This window comes from Glycine soja, chromosome 12 (genome assembly GCF_004193775.1).
Source record: "Glycine soja cultivar W05 chromosome 12, ASM419377v2, whole genome shotgun sequence".
In the NCBI taxonomy this organism is placed as follows: domain Eukaryota; kingdom Viridiplantae; phylum Streptophyta; class Magnoliopsida; order Fabales; family Fabaceae; genus Glycine; species Glycine soja.
In genome coordinates, this window is record NC_041013.1 from 37,381,569 (window position 1) to 37,396,132 (window position 14,564).

The 14,564-nt window shown below is 31.3% G+C and overlaps 2 protein-coding genes across 2 annotated transcripts; both read left to right on the plus strand.

Moving 5' to 3' along the window:
* The first annotated feature begins 2,589 nt into the window (after positions 1–2,589).
* On the plus strand, positions 2,590–6,940 carry LOC114380079 (protein disulfide isomerase-like 1-4). The gene is made up of 12 exons (XM_028339002.1): positions 2,590–3,245; positions 3,352–3,481; positions 3,962–4,127; positions 4,224–4,342; positions 4,438–4,518; positions 5,284–5,370; positions 5,494–5,568; positions 5,715–5,783; positions 5,867–5,947; positions 6,027–6,161; positions 6,322–6,378; positions 6,499–6,940. The coding sequence occupies exons 1-12, from the start codon at positions 2,752–2,754 to the stop codon at positions 6,658–6,660; spliced, it is 1,656 nt and encodes a 551-aa protein (XP_028194803.1). The 5' UTR covers positions 2,590–2,751; the 3' UTR covers positions 6,661–6,940.
* Positions 6,941–9,140: 2,200 nt separating this feature from the next.
* On the plus strand, positions 9,141–9,996 carry LOC114379482 (cyclin-dependent kinase inhibitor 1C-like). Its single transcript, XM_028338152.1, has one exon. It carries the CDS (start codon positions 9,372–9,374, stop codon positions 9,798–9,800), a length of 429 nt encoding a protein of 142 aa, XP_028193953.1. The 5' UTR covers positions 9,141–9,371; the 3' UTR covers positions 9,801–9,996.
* The last annotated feature ends 4,568 nt before the right edge of the window (positions 9,997–14,564 follow it).

The window sequence follows — 14,564 nt, forward strand, 5'->3', positions numbered from 1 at the left end:
TCAAAGTAATTTTTTGTCGATATCGACTAAGTTTTTTTTTAGATGATGTTGGTTAAGGTTATTTTCTCATTGACGTCAGTCATGAGAATTTTTTGTTGACGTCGGCCAAGAATTTTTTGGCCGTTGTCATCCAGGTTTCTTCAGTTGATGTTGACCAATGATTTTTTGATCGACGTTGGCTAGATTTTTTCTATTGACATCGGTCATGACTAACTTTTGAGTAGACACCTGCTAGGGTTTTTCAACCGACGTCAACTAAGGTTTTCTAGCTAACATCAACCAAATTTATTTTTTAGTCAATATCGGCTAAGGTTATTTTTCAGTCGATGTTAGCTAGGATGTTTTGGCTTATGTCAACTAGATTTTCTTAGCCAACATCGGTTAGGATTTTTTTTTTTTGACATCGACTATGATTTTCTGACTGACATCATCAAGAGCTATTTTTTAACCACATTAGCTAGATTTTTTGGTTGATGTTGGCTAGGGTTTTTTTTGCTAACACCAGCTAGGTATTTTTTACCGACATCGAGTATGACTATTTTTAGTCGACATCAATTAGGTTTTTATAGTCGACATCCACTAGAGTTTTTTTGATCGACATCGGTTAGAGCTATTTTTTAGCCAACATCAGTCAATGTTATTTTATAGCCGATGTTGGGTAGGTTTTTTTTGTCCGACATTGGTCAGAGCTATTTTTTAGCCAACTTCGACTAAGGATTTTTTGGTCAACATTGACCAATGATGTTTTTCGACCGACATCGAGTAGGTTCTATTGATTGGCATCGACCAAGCTATATTTTAGTCGATATTGGATAGATTTTTTTGTCAACGCCTACTAGGAATTTTTAGGCCAACATTGGCTAAAAATAACCTTGGTCAATGTCGTTCGAAAAGATCCTAGCCGGTGTCGACCAAACAAACCCTAGCCGACGTTGGTAAAAAATACCTAGTCAACATCAGCTGAAAAATAGACTCAACCAACATTAGCCGAAAAATAGCCTTGACTGACGTCAACTAACAAATATTCCCGACATACTTTGACAAAAATCCTATTTGATGTCGACCGAAATAAAGCCTTGGTTGATGTTAGTTTAAAAACATCACTGGTTGTGGTCAGACAAAACAACCCTAGTTAAAATTATCAATATTTTGTATTTTAAATTACTAAAAATTGAAAAATATTTTCAATTAATATTTCAAAATTAGATTGTGTTTGTTTTCTATAAAGTTTAGTATTAAAATTTTATCTATTTAAAATATAAAATTTAAATTTTGCATATGGAGGAAATTGAATCGCCCTATCCAAACAAAGAATTTAAAATTGAAGAAATTTGAATTGATTTATCCAAACAAAGTATTTAAAAAATGACGGAAATTAAAATCAAAGCAATTCAAATTTTAGGTATTTCAAATTTATTGAAATTTTGAAATTTCTAATCCAAACACAAGTAAGTAATTTATTAGAGAATTTAAATTTCTTTAATCTAAAATTCATTGTTTTGATGTTTTTTATAAATAATTTAAATTTTTAGAATTTTAAAACAGAATTTTAAACAACTAAAAATGTGAAATTTTAATTTTCTTCTAAAAGGTAAGAAATTAAAGTTCTCTTTCTTGATGAAAGAACCTTCCAAAATGTTTTTATATTTCTTTTATAACCTTCATTCTCTCTTTCACCTAAAATCTTGTTCTCGAACTCGCGACTCATTTACTTTCACCTTAATAATTTTAATTTTTTTATCCAAACACACAATTTAAATTCTTAAAATTTAAAATTTCTCAAAATTTAAAATTCCTTCCTCCAAACACACTCTAAAGATTTTCCAAGACTATTTTTTTTCTTCTAATGTTGCCAAATTTTTCTCTCTTTCATCAAACAAACTCATCTTCGTTTTGATGCTTTCTCCTGTGTATTGAACCCTCAGAAATTACTCATTAGAATTGTTTCGTACAATTGGTTAAAAATATATTTTTTTCTCCATTGTTGCTTGTGTTTTTATTCTGTTTTTCTGTTTCGCATGCAGGATATATTATGTTGGGCATAAAAGAAAGAACTTTGATGTGCTTTCATACCCAAATTTTATAAGTGTATTTTTTGTTTGTAAAAATTGTATTGTTATGATAAAAACAAAACTTTGTTAATGAGCCTCTAGGTGCACAGGTAGTCTTTCATACCCAATACAATTGTGGCTTGCAATGGCCTTGCGGTTATTTTTTCAAATGATAGAAAGTGATTTAAAATTCTTTTAAATCTTATAAATTTTTTAAATCTCATAATTTAAATTCATCAAATTCAAACTAATAAATCTCTGATAAATAATAATATTTTTATGTAATATTTTAAATTTACGTGATTAATCTTTTAAAATCTGAATCTAATACACTTTTTAAGTTATCGATTTGGTAATATAATTTAAAATTTATTATATAAATAGTATTGTAAATAGATATTGAAACTAAAAATATTCAACACAACAATTAATTATCAATAAAAAAAAAAGCATTAGTGTAGTGGAATAAATTTAATTAAGAAAACCAAGATTTGAACATGTCAAGGAATTTGCAATAAAAAGTCCAAGTGTTAAAACTGGATAGTTTTTTGAGGCAAGGAACGGTGGCGTGATAAAGAGGATTGATTTCCGTTTTGTTCAGCCCGCAGTTGAAAGTCAACCAAGTCTCGTAGCACACACTCACACACTCAGATCTCTCTTCTCTTTCTGCAATTCCATTGTTGTTCTCTTCACTCTCACAATGCGAATCCTCGTTGTGCTCTCTCTCGCCACCCTCCTCCTCTTCTCCTCCCTCTCTCTCACCCTCTGCGACGACCTCACCGACGACGAGGACCTCGGCTTCCTCGACGAGCCCTCCGCCGCGCCGGAGCACGGCCACTACCACGACGATGACGCCAATTTCGGCGACTTCGAGGAGGACCCGGAGGCGTACAAGCAGCCCGAGGTGGACGAGAAGGACGTCGTCATTTTGAAGGAGAAGAACTTCACCGACACCGTCAAGAGCAACCGCTTCGTAATGGTCGAGTTCTACGCGCCCTGGTGCGGCCACTGCCAGGCCCTCGCCCCCGAATACGCCGCCGCCGCAACGGAGCTCAAGGGCGAAGACGTAATTTTGGCGAAAGTGGATGCCACGGAAGAGAATGAATTGGCGCAGCAGTATGATGTTCAGGGTTTCCCTACTGTCTACTTCTTCGTTGATGGCATTCACAAGCCTTATAATGGCCAAAGGACCAAGTAACTCTCTCTCTCTCTCTCTCTCTCTCTCTCTTTCTTTCGTTACAACTTTTGATTTTTATTAGATCTGCCGATTTATTTTTGTTTAAATTTGATTGGAATGCAGAGATGCTATAATGACGTGGATTAAGAAAAAGATCGGACCTGGTATATACAACTTGACTACAGTGGAGGATGCTCAACGCATCTTGACCAACGAAACTAAAGTTGTTTTGGGCTTCCTCAACTCTTTAGTTGTAAGTATTAACATTCAGATTTCTTTGTGCATCGTTGGATTCATGTTGGTTAATCTAGAATCATGTTGAAATACCAGTTAACGTGAATTTAGCTAAATGTTAACATTTTTGGTTCCACATTAGGAAATGATTTTATTTTGGTTCCAGAATTGGTTTTGAGTTGAAGTAACTTTGGATTGCTGCTACGTTGGATCAAAATTTTATACCGAGTTTTGCTACTAATTTGTTTAATTGTTTTTAGAATAAAAACATTCTAAGCATAACTCACATTACTTTAGAATTAGCTTTAACCAAAATCAATTTGGTAAACACTCACCCAAAAAACACACGAGACTGACGTTTTGGAATATAAAGGCCTTTTGCAAATGTTGATTTGATTCTCTGGATTAAATTACAGGCTTGACTCTTGAGTTGTAATACTTGAATGTATGACATTGTTGAATTTTATGCTTTATTTATCTTGTGATGCATAATGTGCAGGGTCCTGAGAGTGAGGAGCTTGCTGCTGCTTCAAGACTTGAGGATGATGTCAATTTTTATCAAACTGTGGATCCTGATGTGGCAAAGCTTTTCCATATTGACCCAGATGTTAAGCGCCCAGCTTTGATCCTCGTCAAGAAAGAGGAGGAAAAACTTAACCACTTTGGTTTGTTTTTTATTTTCTCATTCTTAATCTTTGTTTCCCTTTGCCAGGTTTTTTCCTTCCTTGTAGACTTGATGTATTTTCACTCTGTCTCTGCAGATGGCAAATTTGAGAAGTCGGAAATAGCAGACTTTGTCTTCTCCAACAAGCTTCCTTTGGTAACAATTTTTACAAGAGAAAGTGCCCCATCCGTCTTCGAAAATCCAATCAAGAAACAGGTAGGTATTTATATACATGTATTTTATTATATTGTAATCTCTCGAAGAAAAATATTCTTGATAACATTGCTCTGTGTTTGAAACTTCACTTTTAGTTGTTGCTGTTTGCAACTTCAAATGATTCAGAGAAGTTGATCCCTGCATTTAAAGAAGCTGCAAAATCTTTCAAGGGAAAGGTATATTTTTTACAGGCTACTGACTATTACACTCTGTTATGTCATTCTTTCTCCAGACAAATTTGCATGTCTTTAATTTCAGAAATCAAAACAGTACAAATAAAATAGAATTCATTGTTTTAAATGTGAATTCAGGGGCGGGGTATTGCTTAGTAGGTCATGAAAGTAGATTGAGAGGAAGGAGTTCTGAAATATAGTTAAGAAGATGGCATGGGATTGAGTTGAGTGGTGGATGTAATTTTGTATGGTTGTTTGCTAACTTATAAAGTGGATAACTAGGTACAAAGTAGGTTTAAAATCTTACAAGTATGGTAATTGCTGAAAATTTGAAAGCAAGTTCTTATTTGATTAGCTTATGTCAAGATGAGTACAGAATTAAGTGCTGTGCAGAACTGTTTCTAAGCTAATCACTTTTAACCTTCATCGTTTCTTGTTTTCTCTTATCTCTGTCACTATCCATCTGTTTCATTCTACTTTATTTGATATTTTAAAAAACGCACTAACATGTAGCTAACAAATATATTGTGTAAAGTTTGTTTAAAACCAATTTTTAAAAACAATTAAGTACAAGTGAAACATGTTCAAATTTATATAGATTGGTAAAGCTTAAACTTGACCAGTTATGAATTTTTGACCATAGGTGTATACCTTACTATAAGTAGTGACACTGCCCGATTTTACTGAGAAAAATCTCATATATCTTTCATTTAGCTCTTGCCCCAAAAGGGTACTTAGATTTTTCATAACAATTTAATTGTGTTGCAGTTGATCTTTGTATATGTGGAAATGGATAACGAAGATGTTGGAAAGCCTGTTTCAGAATACTTTGGTATCAGTGGGAATGCTCCAAAAGTATTTGTTTCTTCCCTGCTCTAATTTTTTTAATGATAAGTAATGAAATTCATTACATTAAATATTACATCCTTTATATAATTTGGAAGTATATTTAAGTAACCAGTTGAATTTCCAATATAGGTACTTGGGTACACTGGGAATGATGATGGAAAAAAATTTGTGCTTGATGGAGAGGTGACTGCTGACAAAATTAAGGTACTTTTTGCTTCCTTTTTGTCTAATGTTCAGTTAATTTTGCTAACATGTTAATGTTAGGAAAAGTACATGGATGGTTTATCTATCACTTAATAATGTTTGAAAGCAATATTTTGACTAAGATTCTAATCTTCATTTTTCCACAGGCATTTGGGGACGATTTCCTTGAAGACAAGCTAAAACCTTTTTACAAGTCAGATCCAGTTCCTGAAAGTGTATGTTACTTAATTTTTCCACCATAATTATGTTCTATTAATTTAGTTTTTCATGTCTAACGTGTTTGCTAACTTGGTAACAGAATGATGGTGATGTGAAAATAGTAGTTGGGAATAATTTTGATGAAATTGTCTTGGATGAGTCAAAGGATGTTCTCCTCGAGGTAAAATTTAACCCTTTACTTTTTGTGTTATATTTGCATCTGCACATTGATCATGTTATTTAATGCTTGTTGGAATCAGATTTATGCTCCCTGGTGTGGCCATTGCCAAGCACTGGAGCCAATATACGACAAGCTTGCAAAACATCTTCGTAATATTGAGTCTCTTGTAATAGCCAAGATGGATGGAACAACAAATGAGCATCCCAGGGCTAAGGTAAACCCAACTTTTAATCGCAAGTATGTGGTACATGCTAGGTTTTGGATTTTCAATCAAGAATCAGAAGCCGTTATTCCTTTCATAATCCATCTTTACTGAGTAATGATGAAAGATGTAAAAATTTATTGATCAATACTGATTTGTTTTAACTTTGCAGCCTGATGGATTTCCCACTCTCCTCTTCTTCCCGGCAGGAAACAAGAGTTTTGACCCTGTACGTGAATATTTAACAACAGTACATTTTTTTAAATCAATTTTGCTATTCCAAATATGCGTATGTATGCTTTATCATTGGGTGATTGAACTATATATAATTGGTTAATTGTGTCTGCAGATTACTGTTGATACAGATCGTACAGTGGTAGCCTTCTACAAGTTCCTCAAGAAACATGCATCAATCCCATTCAAGCTCCAGAAACCAACCTCAACTTCTGATGCCAAGGGGAGCTCTGATGCCAAAGAGAGCCAGAGTAGTGATGTGAAGGATGAATTATGAGGAGTTAAGTGATATATTTTTATTTATTGAAACTGATTCAGACAGATGATGACATGGTGACTGAGGGAGAAAATACCAAGCTGCTTCTCTCCCCTAGCCAATAAAAACAAACGAGGAGTGGGGGGAAGGAGACAAATGCGAGGCACATATGTATTACTATTAACTTAAATTTTTACAACTGGGCATTTTAGAATTTTGGGTTGAGACTTCAATAAATTCCCCCTTAAATTTTACATTTTTCCTCCGCCCTTGTGTAATAATAAACAAAGTTTCATGTATACGCGTTGGTTAAATATACGCAAGGGAATCTAACAAATCACACGGACATCGCGGAGAAAAATGCTTGAAATTTTAGGTTTTCTCAGCATAGTCACCCTTCCAAGTAATTTTTTCCTTGTGCGAAACTGCATCTAATGTACAGAGGCAGTGTACAGGCGAATTGGCTATATGGCTATAGTGATTGGCTTAAAATTGAAAAATTAACTCATCCATTGGCAGGCATCGAGTTTCTTATCTTAAAATATTTAGAGTTAATTTATTTTTATATGAAAAAAGTAGGATAGGATCAATTGATAACTGATAAGCATCGAATTGTGTACCCTTATACATTTAAAAATGCTTTGAATAATTATATTATTATTATTATTACAAGATTTTATCATGAATGATTTAGTTAATGAATAATTATGATTTAACAGTTAAATTTATAAAACATTACATCATAAAATTATTGAATAAATGTATAAACAAATTAAGTCTACATCAATCCCTTCTTTTATAAAACAAACAAATAATTAATTGCCGTGCGTGAAGGAGCTTTAATTAAAATTTTTGAAATTGAAACCTATAAATGGCGTTTGCGTGTTTTGAACATGGCATTCCATCACTGCCATTGATAGCTTTCCATTATTTAAACCAAGTTGACGTTTGGGAAATCAGAGTGGACGAGGTTTCCTTTTCTTTTGTTCCTTATATTTAGACGCCAAATTATTATATAACAAATGTGCGAATACACTATCAACATATCTTATGATTAGAAGGAAATTTTTTATTAATAATAAAGAATCAGATTTCCTAAAAAAAAAAGATTAATCATATGCAAAGTTAGTGGAATTTACACCACTATAATAGCGACCCAAACAATATGCAAATACACTAATTAAGAATAAAAAAATGAAAATATTAAGAAAAATTTATTATTAAAATACTAAATATTATTTTTCATCAAATTTTTTTCACTAATCAATTCTTTCACAAATATTTTCAAAGAATAATTATAAAAATCCTCCTATAACATCTTAGTTACTAATCCTGCTACTTCTAATGTGTTTTATATTTTTTAAAACATAAAATATGTACATTTTATTTATTATTTTTTATTTATAAGATAATAAGATGTGTAAGAAGACCTTAAATTTTGGAGCAATTGATGTTTTTATATGGATATAGTTTTCTATTATATGTTGCAATTTAGATTTAGGAGCACAGTTCGTGTTTTCATTTGTTACCAAACTTCAAAATGCAATTGGCAATTTGGGGGAATTATGTTATATATTAAATACCAATTTCATATCAATTAATTTAACAATCAGTCAGTGTATCCTTCAGCTCACCCAACTAGTTATTCAATACTCTCATTACTCTATTTCAGTATATTCTAGATGGTTCTACTAGATCATGTATATTTGCGAAGGCCACTTTAATTATTCCGAAAGAGAAGTAATACCAGCTCACTAACTAAATACTTCTCTGCTTTGAAAATATTAAAAGATTGTGGTCATTTTTTTTTATAAGGATATCAATTTCTTATTTTTCTTCACAAAGAAACTCTCGCACTACTCGCCTCCTTTAAACGGCAAGCAAGAACATGACAAGACCATGAAACAATTTATACCCGGTGTGGGATAAATACACGGCGTATGAAACTATGAATCAACATGCGCAGACGTAAAATAGACATGCATATTGAAATTTAAACCCGCAGAAAATGTGAACATCTTTCCTAAATTACATGAAAAGCAAAGTTTGCTATCTCTTTAAAAAACGCTTCTGCGTGTGTCCAAATACATAGAATCCAATCGACTTTTCCTTTTCCTTTGCATGTACACCACACCATATCATAATTGGTTAGTCGTGTATGTTTGATTTGGCGTTAAAAAATTTATTTGAAGTCTATAATTGATTTTAGATATATTTTCATATATTTGATTAAGAATTTAAAATTGATTTTAAATTAAAATAACTTTAAGTAGTTTTCTTATTAAATCCATTATTATATATTAAATTTTTTTCATAGTTTAATTTTATAATAAAATATCTAAATACAAATTATGTCAGTTTAAAGTCAATCTTACAAAATTAATTTGATTTAAAATTAATTTTAACAACGTTACCTATCAACGTGATTTTGCATCACGTCAACTCTCACGCTAGCTTCTTTAAAACCCCTAAACTCTAGTTTCTTTTCCGTTGCGTGCATTTCCTTCCTTCAGCTAATACGAATCCACTTTTCCTTTTCTACACTGCCACGTGTCCGATTCCATGCCATTCTGATTTTCTCGCATATTTAGGTCTTCCCTCGCTTTTTAATTTGTTGCAGACTCAGATCTATTACGGTTTTCCATATATCTTCAACTTTTCAAACACTTTTCTCATTCTCTTCAGAATTCAGATCCACATTATCTCTTCTTTTTCTTAGAAATAACTAACATATGTCAAGTGCAAGATTATTCCTTCTTTCTCTTCTCTTCCTCTCTCTTTCACTGCACCTCGCTCTCTCCGCACCATCTCCGTCACCGTCTCCGTCATATTCCGTCCATGCTCCGAATGCTTCCCCCGCCAGCTTACCTCTAGGTTCATCACCGCCTTTTCGGAGTCCCGTCGCCTCTCCGGCGCATTCACCGGGATCCTCTCCGGCGCCTTCTCCGGCGGACGGCAACCACATCGACGTGTACGAGGATGACAGAGCAGAGAATTCATCATCGAGAGGAGGATTGAGCGGGAGCAAGAAGGCAGGGTTAGCGATCGGAGTAATCGTGGCGGCGAGCGTGATCGTGTTGGCAGGGATGGTGTACAAGAAGCGGAAGCAGAATATACGGCGCTCTCAGTATGCATACGCCGTAAGGAGAGAATTTCTCTAAACACGTACATGCATACACTCTAATTCCTCTATAGAAGGTTTTTTTTTTTTCATCTTATATATACTCCTTCCTTCCCTTCCATCTTATTCTAGATTCTTTCTTTTTGCTTCTCTTTCTGTTCCCATTCACACATTAAGTGTAATAAACATTTTTTATTCACAGATATTAATTATTAGAATGTTAATTTTTTTTATAAGGAAGAATTATGGCTTTTTTTTCCTCTTAACCAGTAAATTTATCTTATATCTTTACTTGTAATAAAAATTCTGATATCTTTATTTTTATATTTTTCAAGATTAATCATTCGATTTCATAATTTTTCATTTTATAATGAAAAAATATGAAATGCATTAATTAGTGTGATGAAGAAGAAGAAAAAATTATAGGAAATTATACATTTTTCTGATATCCGTCTATGGGTTGGTTGAGTGCACCCTTGTTAATCCATTTTATGTACCATCGATGTTTGGAAATTGGAAGTTTATTGATGTTAAACTGAACTCCTTCTAAATATATACAACTTTTTCTTAAAAAAAAATGATATAAACAATTGTTAAACATTTTGTAGAGATTATTAAAGGAACAATAAATAAATAAAATAAATAGAGAAGAAAAAACTATGTACTAATAATATAAAAGTTTTACACCTTCATCTAATAATAAAATATCATATATGATATATTTATTATCTTTTATAAAATTATCTTAAAAATCATATTAATGATAATTTATAATTAGATGATAATATCAAATTATTTTACATTATCAATGTATTATCATTAAATTCTATTAAATATAATAGAAATATATTGATAATGAATCTTATATATATATATATATATATAAAACCTTTTACTCTATTCCTTATACATTATTCTTAACATAATAATTAACAAACTCAAGAATATAATTAATTTCAACATGTTTATATTAAAATTAAATATTTTATTGTATAATTAACTTTTGTTTATATCAGCGAGTATAGTAGAGATTTGGCATGTACTCAATTTAGCTTATTATAAAAATATTCTTTATTATTATCATTTTTTAAAGATATTTTTTTTATAAAAATGGTTGTTTCTCTAGAAGCAATTTAACTAAATAATTACTTAATAAGGTCATTTTTTTGTGAATCTTAATAAGGTCATCTGGTCGAAAGTGAGAAAGAGAAAACGTTACAACTACATCAATGAATACAGGTTTGGCTTTCGCATTGGACAGTAATTGCACACCAATACTATTTGCTGAAATTTTCGCTCCCAAAGAAGAAAAAAAAGATAATTCATGTATTGTGGTTAATTTGGTTGATTTTTTTTATTTATAAAAATAGTCTAAATCAAATATAAAAAATACAAGTATAAAATAATGTGATTCAATTTAATTTAAATGTAATATCAAATTCAAACTAAATTCATGTATATTATAGATCACATATTATCATTAATAAAAGTTTAAATTAACACTATATAATACTAAAAATCTATTGAGTAAAATCAATATAAGTATACTTAATAGTTCAATTTGATTTTTATAATAGAAACCAAAAACTGAACCAAATCATTAAAAATATGACTTTTTGTTTCTTTCACCCATGGTTTATAACGATTTTCTGCTAGCATTAATACCCTTACAATCTACTCCCCCTTTTTCTTCATTTACAAAAAGACACATGTATATTCTTGAAACTGATGAAAGTCTTCTCCATTTCTAAACCATAAAGCAATGTCTCTTACATGCATAACCCCTTCACATAGTATTTATTTGCTTGTATCTTCAGTAAACATCATAATTCAATTCAAATCCATAAATATTCATCCCGGTCTAAACCAAATTTTAATGAGAAAATCCACTTAAATCAATCATACGACTTATGACCTATATTAATCAAATAAAATTCTTCTTTACTACATTATAGTTTATAATTTTAATGTTTTTTTGTCTATATTAATAAATAGTAAAATACAAGCAAGATGATTATGTTATACAATTATCGTACCCCCTGCATAAAAATGCACCAGCATTAAAATCCTACCCAACAAAATATATATACATATATATATATATATATATATATATATATATATATATATATATATATATATATATATATATATATATATATATAATTCCGTTTAGAGACATATCCCCAACCCCATAAATACCAAACCCGAGCCAACAACATATGTCTCAGTTGCTATTCATCCTACAACATTAAAGCCTCAACTATTAGAAATCGGAACCCGTGTCCCTCCCCATCCATCATAATTAAGCATTGAAACAAGAGAATGAGGAGGTTTGTATCACAGAATTATATTGTATTCCAGAGAATATAAAGATATGTATGTTTATTCCTATGTTTGTTGTTAGATGGTTATCTAAAAATATTAATTCCCTTTCGGGAAAGTTGTATTTTTATCTCTACGTAATTTTTATTCTCACACCAATGAGAACGGAAATTTACATTCTCACGAGAATGTGATAAATTATTTTATAATTTCACTATAACTTTCCTTTTTTATTTTATTTTTTATTTATTATTTTCCAATTGTTGGAAAATCTAAGAAAGATAAATACCGGAAAAATTAATATTAATGAGACTTAAGGTTTTATGTTAAAATATGATATTAAATTTATTTATGTGATTGTTTATGATTATTATCTTTTTATGTTTTCTCGTTTGAATTTCCCAATAAAAATTTTTAAAATATTTTTAAAAATGTTAAATAAACATATTTTATATATGTCAAAGAATAACATTTCCAAGATATGATTCCCAAAAATATAAAATGATTCTTATGAAACAAACATAGAAAGGAAAGGAAAAGAGGAAAGAAAAGATTGAGTTTAGCCTCCAACCCAAGACTTGTATCTTATTGCCTCCAAAACAGAATCCAGATCAAGTAATTGATGGCGGAAGATGATGTTGAATTGTAGTGCGTGAATGAACAAAAGAAATGTACTGTAAGGAACTAATTCGACATTTTCATGTGATATCCTTAATAAGTTTTTTTTAAACGATGCTATAACAAATTATTAAAAGAATTAGAATAGATAGATTTATACCAATATAAATTAAATTATTTTTTCACTATTTAATAACTTTCTTTAAATAATTGTTTTACAAAATGAATTATTAAATTAAAATTTTATATCATATAAATATAAAAAAATCACAATATATAATTTGAAATCATGTAATATTTTATTGATGTGACAAAATTAATGTTATATATGATTTAAAAATATTTAATTATATTTTTTATTATTTTAAACTTATTATATGGTTTAACACAAATAATTTAAATAAAGAATAACTATATACTAGAAAAAATATTTTTTAGGACGGTGAAATGATGACGGTTCCTTAAGAATTGTCTTGGTATATATAACTGTGACAATTTTGTAATATGAGATTTCTCAACAAAGACAGTTTTACCGAAAGACTGTCATTCTAAGACAATTTTTACAAAATCGTTTTAGAAGTGAATGTATTTTTTAGTTTTAAATGTCTTCGTCTACCCTCTTGCGCTTCACTCTCCGACTCCTCTTCTACCTCTTTCGGCTTCTCTCACCCACCTCTTCCACAACAAATCCCCTCTCCCTCCACCTCCTCCACAGAATCTCCCAAACCCTCAATGATGTCGTTTCGCTCTCCGCTATGGTTCCTAATTTCTCTCCCCCTTCCCACCAAAAACATGGCCACTAAAACCCTAGAAGACACCAAGCCTCCCCTCCAAGACGGCGTCCGCGCAAAAATGCGTCCTTGTTGTCGGCATTGGCGTCCTCAGATGTTGTAGCGACGTTGTCCAAGGAAGCATCATTCTCAGGAAGTAGAAGAGGAAGACGCTGCTAAGGAGAAGAAAGAAGAGATTGGCGAAGACGAAGAAGAAGAAGAGGAAGGCGAAGCGGAAGAGAAAGAGAAAGACAAGAGTAAATGTAATAAAAGTAAGAAGGATATATAGTTACGCCAGCGCTGAGTGAGAGGCCCACGATGGAGAGGAAAATGGTGGAGCGCTTCTCTATTTATAGGCAATGAAGAAGGGAGACACCATTTTTATCCATCAATACTTATTCACAGGAAGTGAAACTGTAACAATCGTGTCTTTTGACTTTTCTTTTAAATAAATAAATAAATAAGAGAATTAGGTCATAAGTTTCCTCACTATATAAAGGAACTTTTTAACCCTAAGCGGCTTTAGAAAACATTTCTATTCCTTTTTTTTAGAGGAGGAGCTCTAGAGAGCACCAGAAACACCACCATTGCTAACGAAGAATGCTTGAGAGACTACATCGAGATAAGGGGTGAGTTACTTCTGCTTGGGGACTAGAATGAACATGGGATTCCTAGAGGATCAATTTTGAGTTATTTTGAGTTGTTTCTTTTTTTTTAAAAAAAAATAAATTAAACTCTATTTCCCCTAAATTTTTCACTTGTCATTGTGATTAAATTTCACTCGTGCAAATTTGATTTATTTACATATGTTGCAGGTTTTGATTTCACTTGAATTATTTACACGTTTCAATGCTTTGATTTTAATTTGAATTATATAATAGTAATCATATATATATAACCCAAAGTGACTTTCCAATTTGATTTTCACTTTCTTAGTGAATTAATTCTAACCATTTTGTTGATTTGCGCGTTCATGTTTACGAATTGCAGAGAAGAAAAAAAAGTGGCGTTCCAATTTGCGTGGTCCTGGTTTTCTTTTCCTTTTGGTTATATGTATATATATTAAATATATATATATATATATATATATA

Coding starts and splice junctions, on each gene's coding strand:
- LOC114380079 (XM_028339002.1), top strand. CDS start 2,752: ATGCGAATCCTCGTTGTGCTCTCTCTCGCCACCCTCCTCCTCTTCTCC. Junction 3,246..3,351: donor TATAATGGCCAAAGGACCAA/GTAACTCTCTCT, acceptor ATTGGAATGCAG/AGATGCTATAATGACGTGGA. Junction 5,371..5,493: donor TCAGTGGGAATGCTCCAAAA/GTATTTGTTTCT, acceptor TTTCCAATATAG/GTACTTGGGTACACTGGGAA.
- LOC114379482 (XM_028338152.1), top strand. CDS start 9,372: ATGTCAAGTGCAAGATTATTCCTTCTTTCTCTTCTCTTCCTCTCTCTT.